The 18,216-nt window shown below is 47.4% G+C and overlaps 1 protein-coding gene across 1 annotated transcript; it reads left to right on the top strand.

The window, feature by feature from the left end:
• The first annotated feature begins 817 nt into the window (after window positions 1-817).
• MYOC (myocilin) lies at window positions 818-15,109 on the top strand. Its single transcript, XM_082659068.1, has 3 exons — window positions 818-1,434; window positions 11,981-12,106; window positions 13,716-15,109. Exons 1-3 carry the CDS (start codon window positions 921-923, stop codon window positions 14,498-14,500), a joined length of 1,425 nt encoding a protein of 474 aa, XP_082515194.1. The 5' UTR covers window positions 818-920; the 3' UTR covers window positions 14,501-15,109.
• Window positions 15,110-18,216: the final 3,107 nt, after the last annotated feature.

The following is an 18,216-nucleotide window of genomic DNA, read 5'->3' as shown; positions in this document are numbered from 1 at the left end:
CCTGCGCGTCCGGAGCCTGTGCTCCGCAACGGGAGAGGCCACAACAGTGAGAGGCACGCGTACTGCAAAAAAAAAAAAAAGAAAAATCTTCCTGAGGAGGCTTCCACAGATATCATCAGTGAGATCAATGGCATTTGCATGCACACGTACACATGTGGTGAGAACTAGTCTAGAGGCTAGCACTGACCTTGGCACCTGAGAAGCAAGACTAGAATCTGAACGTCCTCCCAAAGATACAGCCACATTTGTTTTAAAGGGAGGGGCGGGGGAAGAATTCTGCTTCTAACTGCTTTTAAAGCATTGCTGCTCCCTTAAGCCTGGCGGCATGCTGCCTTTGTATCCTGCCTGGCTGTTATTCATCTCCGTCACTGCTACAGGGACAAAGGGACTGTGTCTTAAGTATGGCTGTATCCCCGTTTTCTAGAACAGTGCCTGACACAGAGCAGGTTCTCAATAAAGTTTGCAGAGTAATGGAAATAGGAACTAGAAATAAATCCTTGTTGAAACGGACACACAAGTAGTCATGCTCAATGAGGTGGGGATGTGTGAGTGTATGTGGGAAAACAGGGTGGGGATATAAGGCCTGCTATGGGGATGTGGGGTGCATAAAGTGGGACATTCTTTTTTAAAAGAAATTCAAAACAGACTTCTGGAAGGTCATTTTCTAAGACTCTTGCTGGCAGTGTGAAAACAGCGCCCCCCCTTGTGCACGGCCTCACCCAGCCTCACGTGACCGCATCATCCTCCCCCCACGCAGGGCTGCCTCCCCCAGTATATATAAACCTCTGTGCAGCCAGGGCAGGAATCAGCCGGGCCACCCAGCCAGACACCTCGCGGCGCAGGGGAGAGTTCCAGAGGGAGCCTCGTCCAGCGGCTGCTCTGAGGGCTTCTGTGCACGTTGCTGCCACTGCAGGCCCGAGATGCCAGCTGTCCAGCTGCTGCTGCTGCTGGCCTGTCTGGTATGGGGTGTGGGTGCCAGGACAGCACAGTTCCGGAAGGCCAACGACCGCAGCGGCCGATGCCAGTACACCTTCAGCGTGGCCAGCCCCAATGAGTCCAGCTGCCTCGAGCAGGGCCAGGCCATGTCGGCCATCCAGGACCTGCAGAGAGACAGCAGCGAACAGCGCGCGGCCCTGGAGTCCACCAAAGCCCGGCTCAGCTACCTGGAGGCCCTCCTCCATCGCCTGACCTTGGGCCAGGCTGCCACGCCCTGGGACACCCAGGAGGGGCTGCAGAAGGAGCTGGAGTTAGCCTACAGCAACCTCGTCCGTGACAAGTCAGCTCTGGAGGAGGAGAAGAGACGACTGGAGGCAGAGAACGGGGATCTGGCCAGGAGGTTGGAAAGCAGTAGCGAGGAGGTAGCGAGCCTGAGGAGGGGCCTGTGTCCCCAGGCCCGCAGCACCTCTGAGGACGTGCCACCAGGCTCCAAGGAAGGTAACACCATGGGGTGAAGGTGGCACGGTTCACGGAAACCTGTTACAGGTGGCCAGGCCTGTCCTTCCTGCCCCCTCCTTTCTCCTGGAGACCACGCATCTAGCGTGAGTCAGACAAATTAGGGAGGGCAAAGCAATCACTTTCGCATGTTGCTAGTGAGTCAGCTCCCAAGAGTTCTGTTGAGGTTCGTGGTTCTGAGTTCTTTTTTATTATTTTTTTTTTAAATTTATTTTTTGGCTGCGTTGGGTTTTCATTGCTGCGTGAGGGTTTTTCTCTGGTTGCGGCGAGTGGGGGCTACTCTTTGTTGCGGTGCGCAGGCTTCTCATTGCGGTGGCTTCTCTTGTTGCGGAGCACGGGCTCTAGGCGCGCAGGCTTCAGTAGTTGTGGCACACGGGCTCTAGAATGCAGGCTCAGTAGTTGTGTTGCTCCACAGCATGTGGGATCTTCCCAGACCAGGGCTCGAACCCGTGTCCCCTGCATTGGCAGGCGGATTCTTAACCACTGCGCCACCAGGGAAGCCCCGGTTTTGAGTTCTTGTGCCTACCCATGACAGTTTTCACAATCCATAGCAAAATGAGAAATATAAAGACCAGGTGAGATGCAAATATATAGGATCAGTAGAAAGTTGCCAACTATCCTTTTTAGAAAACTGTCCTTTTGTGAGTCTTTGTTCAGAGATTGTTGACGCTTACCTTTTGTTGTTAAAATGACCTCTGTTTATGAAATGACAATAGATTTATGAAATGATGATAGGTGGTAGGGTTTTTTTTTAAGTGTCCTTCCTGGGCAAAATAAAGAGGCAGCAACCCAGTGTGGGTTCCCTCAATATGTTGTTTTGGAAATTTTCCTGCTCTTGGTCCAATCTGAGAACCTCTGCTTTTAAGTCACTTTGAAGTGGCTTTTGCTACCTGAGATGTCATTCTGTTCATCCTGGTCCCTGCCAGGTGAGTCCATGAGTGTACACTGAGGGAGGAGGGACACTCTTCCCAGTAGTTGGGAAGAAAGTATTTGTGTCACTTTTTGTGAAAGTCTGCTCCCAAATATTCACTGTTTAATAAGTTTTCCAATCATGAGGGAACAAGCAAGCAAATCCAGTTAGGGGACTATTAGTCTGGGCTCTTCAAAGATGTCAACATCAAGAAAGAAAAAATAAGGGAGCTGGGGGTGGGGGCCTTGTTTTCGATTAAAGGAGACTGTAGAGATGTAGTAACCAAAGGCAGTACATGATGCTGGAGTGGCCCCTGCATCCAGGGGGACAAAGCTACAAGGGACAGGTTTGGGATCCTTGAGGACATTTGAATATAGACTGCTTATCAGGTTGTGTTATTGGGTTAGTGTTCAGTTTCTTGGGTGAGGCATGGTATTGTGGTTATGAAGAATATCCATGTTCTAAGGAGATACATACTCAAGCACTTAGGGATGAGGCATCAGAATGTCTACAGTTTACTTTCAAATGGTTTGCAAAGACTGTAAATATATGAAGAGAGAAAGAAAAATGATACAAATGTGACAAAATATTAGCAGTTGACGAATCTAAGTGAACGACACATGGGGGATTTATTGTACTGTCTGTTATCTTTTCAAAAGCTTTGAAAAATCTTCAAAATAAAATGAAGGGAAATTATCTTCTAAAGAGGCTCTGCATGAAAGGCAAAATCTGCACAGATGTGACACCAGAAAACCCAAGGGTCCGTGCCTGGGTGTGACCTCGGGCATGTCATTTAGTCTCTGCACCTTGGTTTCTCACCCATAACGTGGCAATGAAAATTCCTGTTGTGAATAATGATTTTTGTAGGGTTCAAATGAAATGACTCTAAGGTATAAAGGATTTTTTAAAATCCTGTATTGATAGAGTTGGAAAAGATCCAATTCTAAATTCTACAATGAAGGGAAGTAAGGTCACAAGATGCCAAGGGATCCCAGGTTGAACAGCTGAGCAGTGATGGTGCTGAGACTTGCTGAACTTGAGTCTTTGAGCACAAATGAAAGAATCATTATTAATAGAAGTGTTATGAGGCATTACGTATTTCAGACTGTTAACTGAATGAACAGAACCCATGAGAGACAGACAGAGACAGAGAGAGAGAGAGAGAGAGAGAGAGAGAGAGAGAGAGAGAGAGAGAGAGAGAGAGAGAGAGTGTGTGTGTGTATGTGAGAGAGAGAGAAAATAGAGGAAACATTTTTTTTATTGTCTTGTGGTCATTTAACAAGTTTTTGGGAATTTATTCAATGTGTTCTCTGATTTTATATACATATATTTTAAAATTTATTTGTTTTATTTATTTATTTTTGGCTGCATTGTATCTTCATTGCAGTGTGCGGGCTTCTCATTGCGGTGGCTTCTCGTTGCAGAGCACAGGCTCTAGGCACGCGGACTTCAGTAGCTGTGGCACGTGGGATCAGTAGTTGTGGCTCGTGGGCTCTAGAGCACAGGCTCAGTAGTTGTGGCGCACGGGCTTAGTTGCTCCATGGCACGTGGGATCTTCCCAAATCAGGGCTCGAACCCGTGTCCCCTGCATTGACAGGCGGACTCTTAACCACTGCACCACCAGGGAAGCCCTGATTTTATATTTCTTTTTGTGCTTTCCAGCTGCTCTACTTTTGAAATAAAGACAACAGCCCATTATAGTGAACTACAGACTTGGAAGCTCTTTTCTAGCAGTGGGTTTTTCGTGAGCAGGAAATTACATTAGTACAAGAATGTATAGCTGGAAAGGGGGCCTCGAGAGCATCTGATGCCTCTGGCTCATTTGTGCAGATGTGGAACTTAGGCCCAGAGAGGCTGCTCAGAGGTTCCCGGTCACCAGCCCTCTAGTGGCAGAGCCAGGACTAGAATTCAAGCCCCTCCCCCGATGTTCAGTGGCTCTTCAGGACCCCGACGTGACCTCTAGTTTATAGAACCTAAAGATGAATGACAGAAAAGCTACATTTAAACATCAGGGAAAGAGCGCTTGGAACAAAAGATGTGCTTCAAGGTCCTAGATTTGAGAGTAAAGGGGTGTTTGGTGCGGCTGGGATTCAGGTGTAGGTGTGCTTTAGGCAGGAGAGGCAATAACTGAGGGATGGAAGGTGTGGGACTGAGGGCTTAGTGAGGCCGAGTGGGCAGAGGAAAGGCCTGAGGAGGTGGACTTTTCCTGACTCCACCTGTAATTCGAACTGTCACCACCATCTTCTTTATTGTGTAGTTATTATATAGAAAAAAAATGTCCTTAGGGGGCTTCCCTGGTGGCGCAGTGGTTGAGAGTCCGCCTGCCGATGCAGGGGACATGGGTTCGCGCCCCGGTCCGGGAAGATCCCACATGCCGCGGAGTGGCTGGGTCCGTGAGCCATGGCCGCTGAGCCTGCGCGTCCGGAGCCTGTGCTCTGCAACGGGACAGGCCACAACAGTGACAGGCCCGCGTACTGCAAAAAAAAAAAAAAAAAAAGTCCTTAGAATCATGGAAGTCACTTGTTTATACGTGTGTGTGTGTGTGTGAGTTGAAATAATATATGCATATAAGATGTTGTAGTAATAATTCTGTAGTGAAATGTCTAGAAATCTTTAAATCTTTTAAATAAATAGAAAATACAGATTACGAAAAGAGAAACTAGAGTTGCTTATAGCGTCACAAGAGAAATCCCACCTTCCCCTTTATTTCTCGTCTGCTTTGGACTCTCAGAGAACAGAACCTGGGATGAGGGCTTGTGTGCAGTGTTTGTATGGGCCACGATCCCAGGGAGGAGAATCGGGGACAGGGGAGAGTGTGACAGGGAAGGAAAGAGAACCAGCATGGGGCAGTGGGGGAGGGCCCTTCTTCAACTGGTCCCCATGGTGGGCAGCAAAGGCTGTACCCCATCAAGACTTCTGAGAATCTGTGTAGAATGCAACAGAGAAAGGGAGCATTCCTTCCCAGATCCGATACTCTGTTGGCCAAGGATCATCCCATGGGGTATATTGCACTTCCCTGATCCACAGATGTGAGCACCAGGCTTGTTCTTGCAGAGGTTGACACAGCAATGGCTAGAAAAAGGTGGGCAAGATATGCAGGGAGGGGCACCAGAGTTGCTCAACACAAGTGCTGCAGATTCACTTCCTCACTTACAGGATGGGGAGAATAATCCCCCCAATTAGAAGTAACGCAGGAAAGCATCCAGCACAGTGCCTGGCACTGAGTGACCACCCAGTAAATGGATTATAGCTATGAAGGGCTTCTTTTGCTTGAGCTCCACTACTGTTTAAAAATGTCATTTATAGGGACTTCCCTCGTGGCGCAGTGGTTAAGAATCCATCTGCCAATGCAGGAGACGGGGTTCGATCCCTGGTCTGGGAAGATCCCACGTGCCATGGAGCAGCTAAGCCCGTGCTCCACAACTACTGAAGCCCACGCACTCTAGAGCCTGTATGCCGCAACTACTGGGCCCATGCGCTGCAACTACTGAAGCCCGTGCACTCTGGGGCCCACGTGCCGCCACTACTGAGCCCACATGCTGCAACTACTGAAGCCTGCGTGCCTAGAGCCCGTGTGCCCTGCAACAAGAGAAGCCACTGCAATGAGAAGCCTGCCCACAGCAATGAAGAGTAGCCCCCGCTCACCACAACTAGAGAAAGCCTGCACACAGCAACGAAGACCCAGTGCGGCCAAAAAAAAAGAATGTCATTTATAGATCAAAATGTCGACGTGTACATATCATTTCTGTAACACGCATTGATTCCAGAGACAGTATATGTTGGAGCAGCACCCAGGACAGTAGTCTGCTAGCTAATATTCACCTTCTAGAGTATTCACGACAACCTGTGATTATGTTGGCACCCTTCTTTTTCTTCATCCTCTTCATGTATATAATACTGACCTAACTTTTCAGGCAGTGATAGAAAATAACTACAAAAATCATTACAATGTCATTTGCTTATATATCTACACATAAGTATATAAATAGGACAGAGCATGAAGAAAATATTTCCAAAATTTTATAATAGACATGAACTTCTCAACCGCAGAAGGACTGAATTTTCATAGAAACAAACAAAAGCCCTAAAAATTTTTAGCTGTCTGATACAATACAGTCCTTAATCTTTTCATAACCTCTTTTTGTTTTTCTCCCACATTCAGAATGAAATTTGAGTGATTTTGAAACATTCCAGAGAAATTTTAGTTTTGTTACATTTTTACTGAGGATCATTTCATTTATAGTTTGAGCTAAGAATTCTGAGGCTCAGAGAAATTGAGTAATTGCCCAAAGTCACACAGCTGGTACATGGCAGGACTGAATTAGGAAACTATGACTTCTGGCTCAGCCAGGCCCCTTTACGCAACGGCTTCCCTTCCTTTGGGCTCTGCATCCTCTCCCACAGGTTTTGCTTCTTACGCCAGGCGACTCTACTCTTGGAATCTGACCGTTGCCAGGTGTTCCAACCATCCCACCTGCCAACTGAGAACTGGCCTTACAGTCATTCTGGAAGCCATTCCCTGACCCTATGTTTGTTTGTTTGTTTGTTTTTTTGCGGTACACGGGCCTCTCACTGTTGTGGCCTCTCCCGTTGCGGAGCACAGGCTCCGGATGCGCAGGCTCAGCGGCCATGGCTCACGGGCCCAGCCGCTCCACGGCATGCGGGACCTTCCCGGACCGGGGCACGAACCCGTGTCCCCTGCATCGGCAGGCGGACTCCCAACCACTGTGCCACCAGGGAAGCACAACCTTATGTTTTATTGTGATTCTTGTTTACTCCAAAGAAAGCACATGAGGTGTGGTTCTTGCAAAGGGTTTGGGGGTTAGGGGGCCAGGGAGAAAGACCCCCTGGTTAGAGCCCTGAGGACCTTGGTGGGACCAGGAAAGGAACTGGGCACCAGCCAGGCACGTGTAGGGGAGGAAGAGCTGACGGGAAGATGTCTCTCTGGGAAAATCGCCTGGGAGCGGTGTGTGTATGAGTCACCCACTGGAATCTGAGTCAACTCCAGGAGTGGGTCACCCCCTGAGGTGCTGAGCAGTGTAGAGCCTCTGGAAGCAGTCTCAGTTCAAGCAGGAGGCATATACCACATAGCAGGTTAAGTCAGGGATGTTCAATATAAAGAATTAACTGATGAAAGAGCAACTATGAGATAAAATAAACCCCACATGGCACCCTAGGGCTGAGGGAGGGTACAGAGGAAGGACAAACTTGGAATGGGTTCCGACATCACTGAGGAAGGTGGGGTTGAGCCCATCAGAGAGCAGAGACGCTGGCTGGTTAGCCCAGGCTGGCGGTGGAATGGACATCTCCTGAGTCTGGGAAAGGCTGCAGGAGCCCTGCAGAGCCAGCGTAGGGGCTTGCAGAGGTCTGCAGAGCACGGGGGTCCCCATGCAAGGACTCTGGGTGCGGTGTTGAGAGGGTCGTGGAAACGTTATGGCCAGGCTGAGGCTGCAAGGTCACAGAAGAACCACATCCTTGGCAAGTGCCTGAGGCAGAGCTCCACCAGATGTCCTCACACTCCTGCTGCCAGCCCAGCCCCTGCGGGACACTGTAGGAGACTGGGCGCCCCCCCCACCACTGTGTCCCTCTAGCGCCCTCTACTGAGAAAGCCTAACATCATACTCACTTTAAAGGAGAAATGTCTCTTTTTTTGAGAGAGCATCTATGGAAGGGTGCATTCAGCACTGACAGGCAGTACATTTATAACTGACCCACATCCCCACCACAGGGTGGAAAGGTTCACAACTGCCATGACGATGGCACACGTGGGTTCAAGTGCTAGTCCCACCACTTACCAGCTGTGTGACCTTGGGCAAGTAACTTAACCTCTCTGAGCCTCAGCTTCCTCTTCTGCAAAACGAAGATCATAACGTTCCCTCTTAGGACTGTTATGTGGAATAGGGGTAATGATAGCAAAAGCCTAGCACAGGACCTGGCTCATAGGAGGCACTTATTAAGTGGTGGCAATAGTTAAATTAGGGGCAGACTGCAGTTCTAAAGCCTTATTCTATTTCTCTAAAACTTTTGAAGGCACCAGATCACATAAATAATTTATATAAAACTGCTTTGAAACTCTTTTCACAAAGAAGCTGTTTTTCAGTATTTCAGTGCCAGTACTTTAAATGTCTTCAATGAAGTTACCTGGGAAAATGCCTGTTTGGGTTTGTTTCCCCCTCACTTTTTTTTTATTCCCTGTGACTAAAGAGGGCCTTTTCCTTTCTTTCTTTTTTTTTTTTTCTTTTGGCTACACCACGTGGCTTGTGGGGCTCTTAGTTCCCCGACCAGGGATCAAACCTGCGCCCCCCGCATTGAAAGTGCGGAGTCTTAACCACTGGACCTACAGGGAATTCCCGAGAGGGCATTTCCGCACCAGCATGTGGCATCTTAGTTCCCTGACTAGGAACTGAACCCGAGCCCCCTGCACTGGAAGCGTGGAGTCTTAACCACTGGACCGCCAGGGAAGTCCCCCATTTTTCTGAATTTTCTTCTCACTGACTTGCAGGTGTGTGCCTCTGCTTTTCTCAATATACATCTTCTTTTCAGTAAAATTTCTCACTGAATTATATGACCATCCTAGCTACACTCACAGAGTGAAACGATTTGTATCAGAGGCACAGAGGAAGAAGCCAGGTGCAGGGGAGGGCAGGCTCACAGTAGCCCTTGATGGATGGCAACTGCGAGTCAAGGAGCTGAAGGGCAGGGAGCTGGGGTGGGGTGAGGGAACTCTGCAGCTTGGTACAGATGTCACTGCAGTATTTCTCTCTCACTTCACGTTACTTGACACCAGCTCCTATGTTCTGAGAATTAATGGAAACAAAGTTTGAATTATCCTGAGGAACAGTGGTCTAAGGAAAGGTACAAAGGAAAGGAAAACAGCTCATCTCAGGGAACTCGCTCAGTGACATGACTTTGAGAAACGGCCACAGTGTATGAGCCTCTGGTCAGTGTCAGAGGTTGCATAGGCAAGGCAGGGGGTGGTGGCTTCTGACAGCCAGGAGTCAGGGCTCTCTCCTTGTGTTTTAGGCCTAAGAGATAAGTCAAGTGGTTGGGAGAGGCAGACAGAGGGCAGAGGCCTGGGCTTCAGGAGGCTGGGACGGTTGAAGACAGCTCTGTCAGCCCCTCGTAAAGGAAGGGGCTTCCTCACACTTACCTATTCCTGGCAGCACAGAAGAACAGGGGACCTTGGGCACCCTGTTCCTCTCGCATGCTGCCCACGCAGGTCCCGGACTGGTCTGGTCTAGGGAACCTACATCTGACCTAGTAGAGCAGCCTCTGCCTTGGGTACCCTCCTAGGTCTAGGCAATCTTTAGAGGGAAGAACGGAGGTGTTTCCTCACCTCCACAGCTCTTCAGACAGGGAGAAGGAGATTCAAGGAACCAAATTAACTTCCCAGGACTTTCCAGCAACTGTTTGGATGGTCCAACCGATCCTGGTTCCCAAAGTAGCCTGGAATGAACCCATGTTACTTCCTGGCCAAGAGGACTTTGCCAGATTATCCATTCCTAAAGGGAACCATGGACCAGCTGTATCTTATTCACCTGTTTTCTCCACATCTAGTCTTAACAGTTAATAGGTGCTCCAGAGGGGCTGGCTGACAGGATGGATAAACAGCTTCCCAAGGCTGCGGACACCGAAGACCTTCCATATCGCTAGGGGTACTCCCAGTTACCCCTGGAGTGTGGAGTGCATATCTAGGATGACCTCAGTTGGCTACACGTTTTGGCTTAGAGTTCATAACCAGTCACCCGGCCCAGTCTAGACTGAGGAACGTCCCAGGGTGTGAGCACGCACCCCCTCCAGGGCAGTCACACTCCCCTGGAGGCCAGCTGAACACTCCCCTGGAGGCCAGGCCCCTGCATGAAAGGCAGGGGTGGAGACTGCTGTGGGGTCGGGAGGGGAGGTGGAGGGGCTACACCTGAAGGCCAACCCCAGCGCCCTGGCCCAGCCCAAGCCTTAGCGCTTCTTAGCTGGGTGCTTTCCCTACCTCCTTATAGGAGCCTTTTCTAGTACTGTAGTTCACCTAAGCTGAATACCAGCGACTATAAGAGGGTACCTTGATTCCAGACATGTGAAAATGTGAAAGAATGTGCGGCTGAAGATTGATGAAATGTGGCACATCCAGGAGGGTTAAGAGTTCCATTGCCTGAGAGGTGAATTTAGAAGAGTTAAGCTAACAAGTGATGAAAGACAGAGAATGTCTTCCTGACTTTCTGGGCTGTGTGGGAGCCCAGCCGCAGGCATTGCCCTGACTGCCCTCCCTGCTATTCTGCTGGGCTGGGGGCCAGGTCAGACTGCCTGAGACGTTCAGCAAGAGAAAAGGCCGATGTTTTAAGCATATCTTTTGACATCTGGGTCTTGCTGATAACAGGAGGGACTGCCCCTCAGAGGGTTAGCCAATTCTTAAAGATGGTAAATGGCTCACCTGTAAGCACACCTTTCATACGCAAATGAACCAATTCGATGCCTACACCCCCAACCCCTCCTCCATCGGGTCTCACACTCAGGGCGACTATTCTCCTGCCCTGATCAATGTGGGCCAGGTACCAGACAACTGGGGACAGCTCCTACGCTTCAGAGCCTGCAGAAATTATTCAGAGTAGCCAATCCTAAACCTGCTTACCCTGCCTCACTCATTCCTTCCCCTGGAAATCAAAATAAAGCTCTCACCCATGTTCCCCCTCCCTCCTGATGAACCCTGGTGCTTCACCGTGTGGCCCTCTATGGGGTGGGGTCCCCCCTCCTCTAGGGATCAGTGAGTATAACGAGCTATCTTTTTAATGGCAATTGTCTCCTGATCTGTTGGCCTCATCATACCTGAACCATAATCCAACCTGCATTTTAAAACAGCTGCTCCTGTGGCTGTGCTTTTTCCTTGTATTCAAGGGCTGCTATATGCCATGATCCTAAGTCAAAGTAGCAACGTGTGATACACTGTGATGACTTAACGTCTAACCAGTGTCATCCACACCTCTTCCCTTCTCCATGGCTCAAACCATCTCCCAAATTCCTGTAGGAAACCTGCACACTCTCTTCCTTGTCTAAAATGGTCTTGGAAAGGGATCTGACAGAATATTTCAGCCGAGCACGTTAAAGCTTAATATGTTACTTCTTACGGGAACATTTGCATTATGACAGGAGAAAAAAACACCTAAGTCAGGCAGAGAATTGTTAATTGTTGAATTTCTGGCGTCCCAGAAAATGCTAAGGATTTTCTCAATATCCCTGCATCACACCTCACCTACTCATAAATCAGACCTTCTAGTGGGAATTATTTTAATTTTGTACAAGCTTACTTTATTTTGAATACTCTACTCTGTGCTAGGCACATTGCTATGCAATTTATTATTTGTGAGCTTTTTATCATGGAATTTTTCAAACATTCACAAAAGTAGAGAGAATAATACAAACCCTAACATATCTATCACCCAGCTCCAACAGTTGTCAGCATAGCCCAATCTTGTTTCATTGTCCCTCCCCCTCCCTGAACCCCATTTATTATCTTAAAACAAATCTCAAACATCCTCATGTCTTTGGAAGCCTATTTAAATCCCATTCTCAACATAGTCTATCCTTAGGCCTTTTTCCTCACAGTAGTTTTGCCTCTTTCTTTTAATATAGTTTCTAAATGGAATTTGGAGAACGTGGACTTTCAGGAATTGAAGTCAGAGTTAACTGAGGTTCCTGCTTCCCGAATCTTGAAGGAGAGTCCATCTGGTCAACCCAGGAGTGAAGAGGGAGGCACTGGTATGGAGTTCAATTTCTCCTCTGCTGTACCAATGTGGTCTTTATCTGTGTCTAGCTCTGCATTCAGAGTTGCTCAGCCCACTATGGGGGAGTGGGGTGGACAAATAACCTCCCTGGGAGCAGAGGCAGGAAAGGGGAAGAGGAACAGAAGCCCCTTTCTGCTCCCTTTCCAGGGCACACTGGCAGGATGTTGGCCTTTCCCTAGCAAAGCTCTGTATCTTATCACCTACATTTGGGATGGGGACTGGGCTGCACTGAGGGAAGATGAGAGATGTGTTTGTTCCACCCACTTGGTTGTCATATAGAATTGATTGCACCTGAAAAACAACATTTTTCAGTAGATCCTTCATATCTTTATCTTGGGGACAGAGAGACACCATGGACCATCCCAGTATAGTGTCTGTTACTAAAGGTACCTTTTCTGAACTTTGGGTATTTAGGAAAAGTACAATTGACCCTCTGAAAGGTGTTCCCTGAAAGCCTGACTTTAAGACAAGGGCTGTGTCTTTCAGAGACAGTGACTATCCATGTTGTTGACAGTTATTGCTAGTACAGAGGGCATGCATGAGGATGGAGAGTTTTGAGATATTCAGAATATGATTCTCCGAGATATGGGCAACAAAGAGTTTCCACTTTCTGTAAGGAAATTGAGATGCCCATTAAAATACAGAGGTTTATTGTGATTCGATCAAATTTAAGTTTTTCAACCAACTCTTCATTTAAAAAATCATACTGAGATTTTATTATATTAAAATGATGGCTGGGGCTCCCCTGGTGGCGCAGTGGTTGAGAGTCCGCCTGCCGATGCAGGGGACACGGGTTCGTGCCCCAGTCTGGGAAGATCCCACATGCCATGGAGCGGCTGGCCCTGTGAGCCATGGCCGCTGAGCCTGTGCATCCGGAGCCTGTGCTCCGCAACGGGAGAGGCCACAACAGTGAGAGGCCCGCGTACCGCAAAAAAAAAAAATAGTAAAATGATGGCTGAAGTATGTGGTCCATTGGGGAAGGGCTTGAAAAACTTGTTTTATAGAGATTATTATAATGACTTATTGTCTCATTTTTTATAATAATGAAATAAATCAGACATGAAAGCCATAAACAGTAATGCAATGAACATCATGAGACGTTGCCCAGCTTAAGTCAAATATTACAAATACAGTGTGAAGCCCTCTGTGCAGCCTTCATCTTTACAACCAATACTGAGTAGAAGTATTTATTGAAAAGAATCCACGTATAAGAGGACCCATACTGTTCAAACCCATGTTGTTCAAGGGTCAACTGTACTCTGATATCACATAGTGATCACAGAAAATTTACTGGGCATTTACTCTCTACCGAGCACTTAACATGTATAATTACATTTAAAACTTACCACAGCTCTACTACCCAAAACACTACTCTTATCTCCCCTTATAAATCACAAAACTGAATCTTAGAGAGCAAAGTAACTTATTGAAAGTCACAATAAGTGACAAAATAAGGTGATGCGTGGCAAAGCCCGGTTTAAACCCAGACGGTCTGTCTCTGGGGTTCTCACTTCTACCGGCTCTGCCATGATTCCACATTGTGGAAAGATGGTGGCTACATGGTATTTGTTTTAATTCACCAGGATGTGGAGAACTCATTTGGGTAGGAGAACCTGTCACTCTGAGAACAGCTGAAACACTCACGGGCAAGTACGGCGTGTGGATGAGAGACCCCCAGGCCGCCTACCCCTATACCCAGGAGACCACGTGGAGAATCGACACAGTGGGCACAGACATCCGCCAGGTTTTTGAGTATGACCTCATCAGCCAATTCCTGCAGGGCTACCCTTCCAAGGTGCACGTGCTGCCCAGGCCGCTGGAAAGCACAGGCGCCGTGGTGTACCAGGGCAGCCTCTACTTCCAGGGGGCGGAGTCCAGAACGGTGATCAGATACGAGCTGCGCACCGAGACGCTGAAGGCTGAGAAGGAAATCCCTGGAGCCGGCTACCACGGGCAGTTCCCCTATTCCTGGGGCGGCTACACAGACATCGACCTGGCAGTAGATGAGACAGGCCTCTGGGTCATCTACAGCACTGAGGCAGCCAAAGGCGCCATTGTCCTCTCCAAGCTGAACCCAGAGAATCTGGAGCTGGAACAAACCTGGGAGACTAACATCCGTAAGCAGTCGGTGGCCAACGCCTTCATCATCTGCAGCACCTTGTATACCATCAGCAGCTATTCATTGCCTGATGCTACCGTCAACTTCGCATACGACACCAGCACCGGTAGCAGCAAGGCCCTGATGGTCCCGTTCAAGAACCGCTACAAGTACAGCAGCATGATTGACTACAACCCCCTGGAGAAGAAGCTCTTTGCCTGGGACAACTTCAACATGGTCACCTATGACATCAGGCTCTCCCAGGTGTGAAAAGCCGCCGAGCGCTAGCAGAAAAGGCAGAAGGAAATGATGTTGAGGGTTCCTGAGGGGAAAGCCAGCCAGCCAGCCCACGCCCATGCAGCTTTTCTGGCTTTCCAAGCTTGCATTAACCCAGAAGAATGTGCATGGTCACCATGTCCAACTGGGCGGGAATAACAGTCTGGGGATTTAGATGATTCCACATTATAATAGATATTCTTTTCTTCTGTCAGCTTTTAAAGGGATATTTAACCAAAATAGTTTAAGTTTTCTGGTGATTTGAGGCAAAAGCTATAATGCATAGTAGTTTCTTCATGAAAACCACAAAGTTTTTAATAAATGGCCCTCAATGGCTAAATAACATATGTTTGGAGAATAGTTTGGGAAAAACATGTTTCCCTACATGGAACCTGTTCCATGCATCACCTGCTCTTGCATGTTGCCTGATTACCATGAGCTATAATAACAAGCAGCACTCCTAAAGGCAGAGGAACAGCTATTGCGGCAGCGCTGAACATATATAAAATGTGTTTACTACAGGTGGCTTCTAATGCTACAGGTGGGATCCAGTTGGATATTACAGCAACTTTGCCCCGTGAAATAAAATAATCTTACACAATATTCTCCTTGAACTTTGTGGGATACTTTGCTGGAGAGAAGAGTACAGATTCCAACCATCAGATAATTCCTTTGGGTTGGGAGGTATGATTACAGGCTGCTAAAATTTCGGGGTGTGTGTGTGTGTGTGTGTGTGTGTGTAACTGAGAGGATTATGCCTGGTTTTGAGGTGTCACCCACGATGACAGCAGGCAAACAGTGGAATCCATACCTTCCTACGCCCATCTCCTGGTGATTTTGGTCCTTCTCGAACAATCTTTTCATCTTTTCTCCAACTTACCCTCTTTCACCCTAGCTCTATTTTGGTTCTTATTTTGGTTCTTATTTGGTTCTTATTTGGTTCTAAGATTGCTGTCACAGGTATGAATTTCATAAGCCACAACCTCAGGTGAGCAGACCTAAGGAATTTAATTACCTCTTTACCTAAATTTAAATACCTCTTTAAAGGTCTAGCTCCAAAGACAGTCACATTCTAAGGTACTGGGGGTTAGGACTTTAACATATGAAGTGGCGGGGAGACAGTTCAGCCCATAACAACTGGGTATTACCACTCTACTCCACTGGTAGCAAACTCTTAAAACCTAGAAAACCCAGAAGTCAGAGTGCATGAAGCCATTCACCTTTCTAAGGACATGTAGCTGCCAGGTGTTGTTGAATGAAAAGTGGAAGACGAGACACTTTTGGGTGATGAGATGAGTGGTCACAGCACACACATAGGTAAGGCCAACCCTGCTTGCACAGCCCTGCCCACGTTTCCTTTTCTTTCCCTCCACCAGCTACTGCTTCTGGCTTCAGGATGGAAGAAGAGGGTGATGGAAGGAGGAACAGAAGGGAGAAGGAAACTCTTCACTTAGCTTCCAGGACATTAAACTCCTCCTCCATTATGGATTTCTCCTTCTTGGTTTTTATTTGTTTGTTCTGCTGGTTCTTCCTTTTAGTCTGTGTTAGTCAGACTTTTCCAGAGAAATAGAACCAATAGGAGACATATAAGTATAAATACAGATTCAGATATAAAAAGAGATTTAGTATGAGGAATTGGCTCATGCAATTGTGGAGAAGTCCCACTGTCTGCCACCTGCAAGCTGGAGACCCAGGAAAGCTGGTCCAAGTTCCAAGGCCTGAAAACTAGGGGAGCCAATGGTGTAAATCTCAGAGCAGGGTAGAAGACCAATGTCCCAGTTCAAACAGGCCAGCAGGGAGCAAAATGGGTGAATTCCTCCTTCCTCCACCTCTTTGTTCTTTTCAGGCCCTAAATGGATTGTATGACACCCACCCTTACTGCGAAGGGTGATCTACTTTACTGAGTCCACCAATTCAAATGCTAACCTCATCCAGACATGCCCTCACAGACGCATCTAGAAATAATGTTTAATCTGGGCACCCCTTGGTTCAGCCAAGTTGACACATAACATGAACCATCACATAGCCCCAACCTCTTAAGACTGTAGCACCCCAGGGCTCACTTTAGGGTTTGTCTACTCATTCGTCTGGTGATCTCGTCTAGCATCATGGCTTTAAATGCCATCTCTAAGCTGACAATGCCTCAAATTTATATCTCCAGCCCAGACTGCTCCTGAACTCCAGGTTCATACATTCATTTGCCCACTTGACTTCTCCATTTAAATGTCTGTTAGGCATATTAAGTGAGGAAGAATGGAATTTCTGAGTTTGCCCATCCCACCCCCTCAGACACTCCAAATCTACTCGTCTTGAGGCTGATGGAAACGCCATCCCTCCAGTTGCTCAGACCAAAAATCTTGGGGTCATCCCTTACTCTTCTCTCTCACAACCCCTCATCCAAACCATGAGAAACTTTTATTGGTTCTATCTTCAAATATATATATATCTAGAATCTGACCACCTTTCTCACCATCCCAACTATTACTTGTCCAAATTATCATTGTCTTTTTCCTGGATTACTACAGTAGCCTCTGAAATGATTCTGTTTCCTCCCGTCGTACAGCCTGTCCTCCACACAAACAGCCAGAGCATGCGTCTCCTTTTCTGAACACCCTCCATGCCTTCCCAGCTCATTCAAAGTCAGTCCTTACACAGCCCCACGTGATCTACCTCCTTCCGCCCCCACCAGTGACTTCATCTACTAATGGCCCCTGATTCACTCTACTCCAGCCAAGCCCCACTGGCCCCTTCTCCTTCTCTGGATACACCTTTGTCTTAAGGCCTTTGCACTGGCTCTTCCCTCTGCTCTGATGTCCACACACCTAACTCCATCACTGTCTTCAAGGTTTTACTCAAATATCACCTTCCTAATGAGGCCTACCCAGACCACCCTATTTAAAATTGCAACTCACCTGCTTCTTCCTCTGCCACTTCTAATCTTTCTTACCCTGTCTTATTATTTTTAAATGTCTTTTCCATTACATTTAACATCTCCTAACATATAATTCGTTGTTTTTAAATTATATATACCTTTTGTCAGTCTTCCCCCACTGGAGTGTAAATTCCACGGGGGCAGTGATTGTTTTGTTCAGTAATATGTCCCTAAACCCACTTGCACTGTTGGTGGGAATGTAAATTGATACAGCCACTATGGAGAACAGTATGGAGTTTCCTTAAAAAACTACAAATAGAACTACCATACGACACAGCAATCCCACTACTGGGCATATACCCTGAGAAAACCGTAATTCAAAAGGAGTTATGTACCACAATGTTCATTGCAGCTCTATTTACAATAGCCAGGATATGGAAGCAGCCTAAGTGCCAATCAAAAGATGAATGGATAAAGAAGATGTGGCACATATATACAATGGAATATTACTCAGCCAAAAAAGGAACGAAACTGAGTTATTTGTAGTGAGGTGGGTGGACCTAGAGACTGTCATACAGAGTGAAGTAAGTCAGAAAGAGAAAAACAAATACCGTATGCTAACACATATATATGGAATCTAAAAAAAAAAAAAAAAAGATCAGAAGAACCTAGGGGCAAGATGGGAATAAAGATGCAGACCTACTAGAGAATGGACTTGAGGATATGGGGAGGGGGAAGGGTAAGCTGTGACAAAGTGAGAGAGTGGTATGGACATATATACACTACCAAACGTAAAATAGATAGCTGGTGGGAAGCAGCCACATAGCACAGGGAGATC

This window comes from Grampus griseus, assembly GCF_964374135.1.
Source record: "Grampus griseus genome assembly, chromosome: 1".
NCBI classification, from domain to species: domain Eukaryota; kingdom Metazoa; phylum Chordata; class Mammalia; order Artiodactyla; family Delphinidae; genus Grampus; species Grampus griseus.
This window is presented reverse-complemented; position numbering and strand designations above follow the sequence as displayed.

Coding starts and splice junctions, on each gene's coding strand:
- MYOC (XM_082659068.1), top strand. CDS start 921: ATGCCAGCTGTCCAGCTGCTGCTGCTGCTGGCCTGTCTGGTATGGGGT. Junction 1,435..11,980: donor GCCACCAGGCTCCAAGGAAG/GTAACACCATGG, acceptor CTTTTAATATAG/TTTCTAAATGGAATTTGGAG. Junction 12,107..13,715: donor GAGTGAAGAGGGAGGCACTG/GTATGGAGTTCA, acceptor TTAATTCACCAG/GATGTGGAGAACTCATTTGG.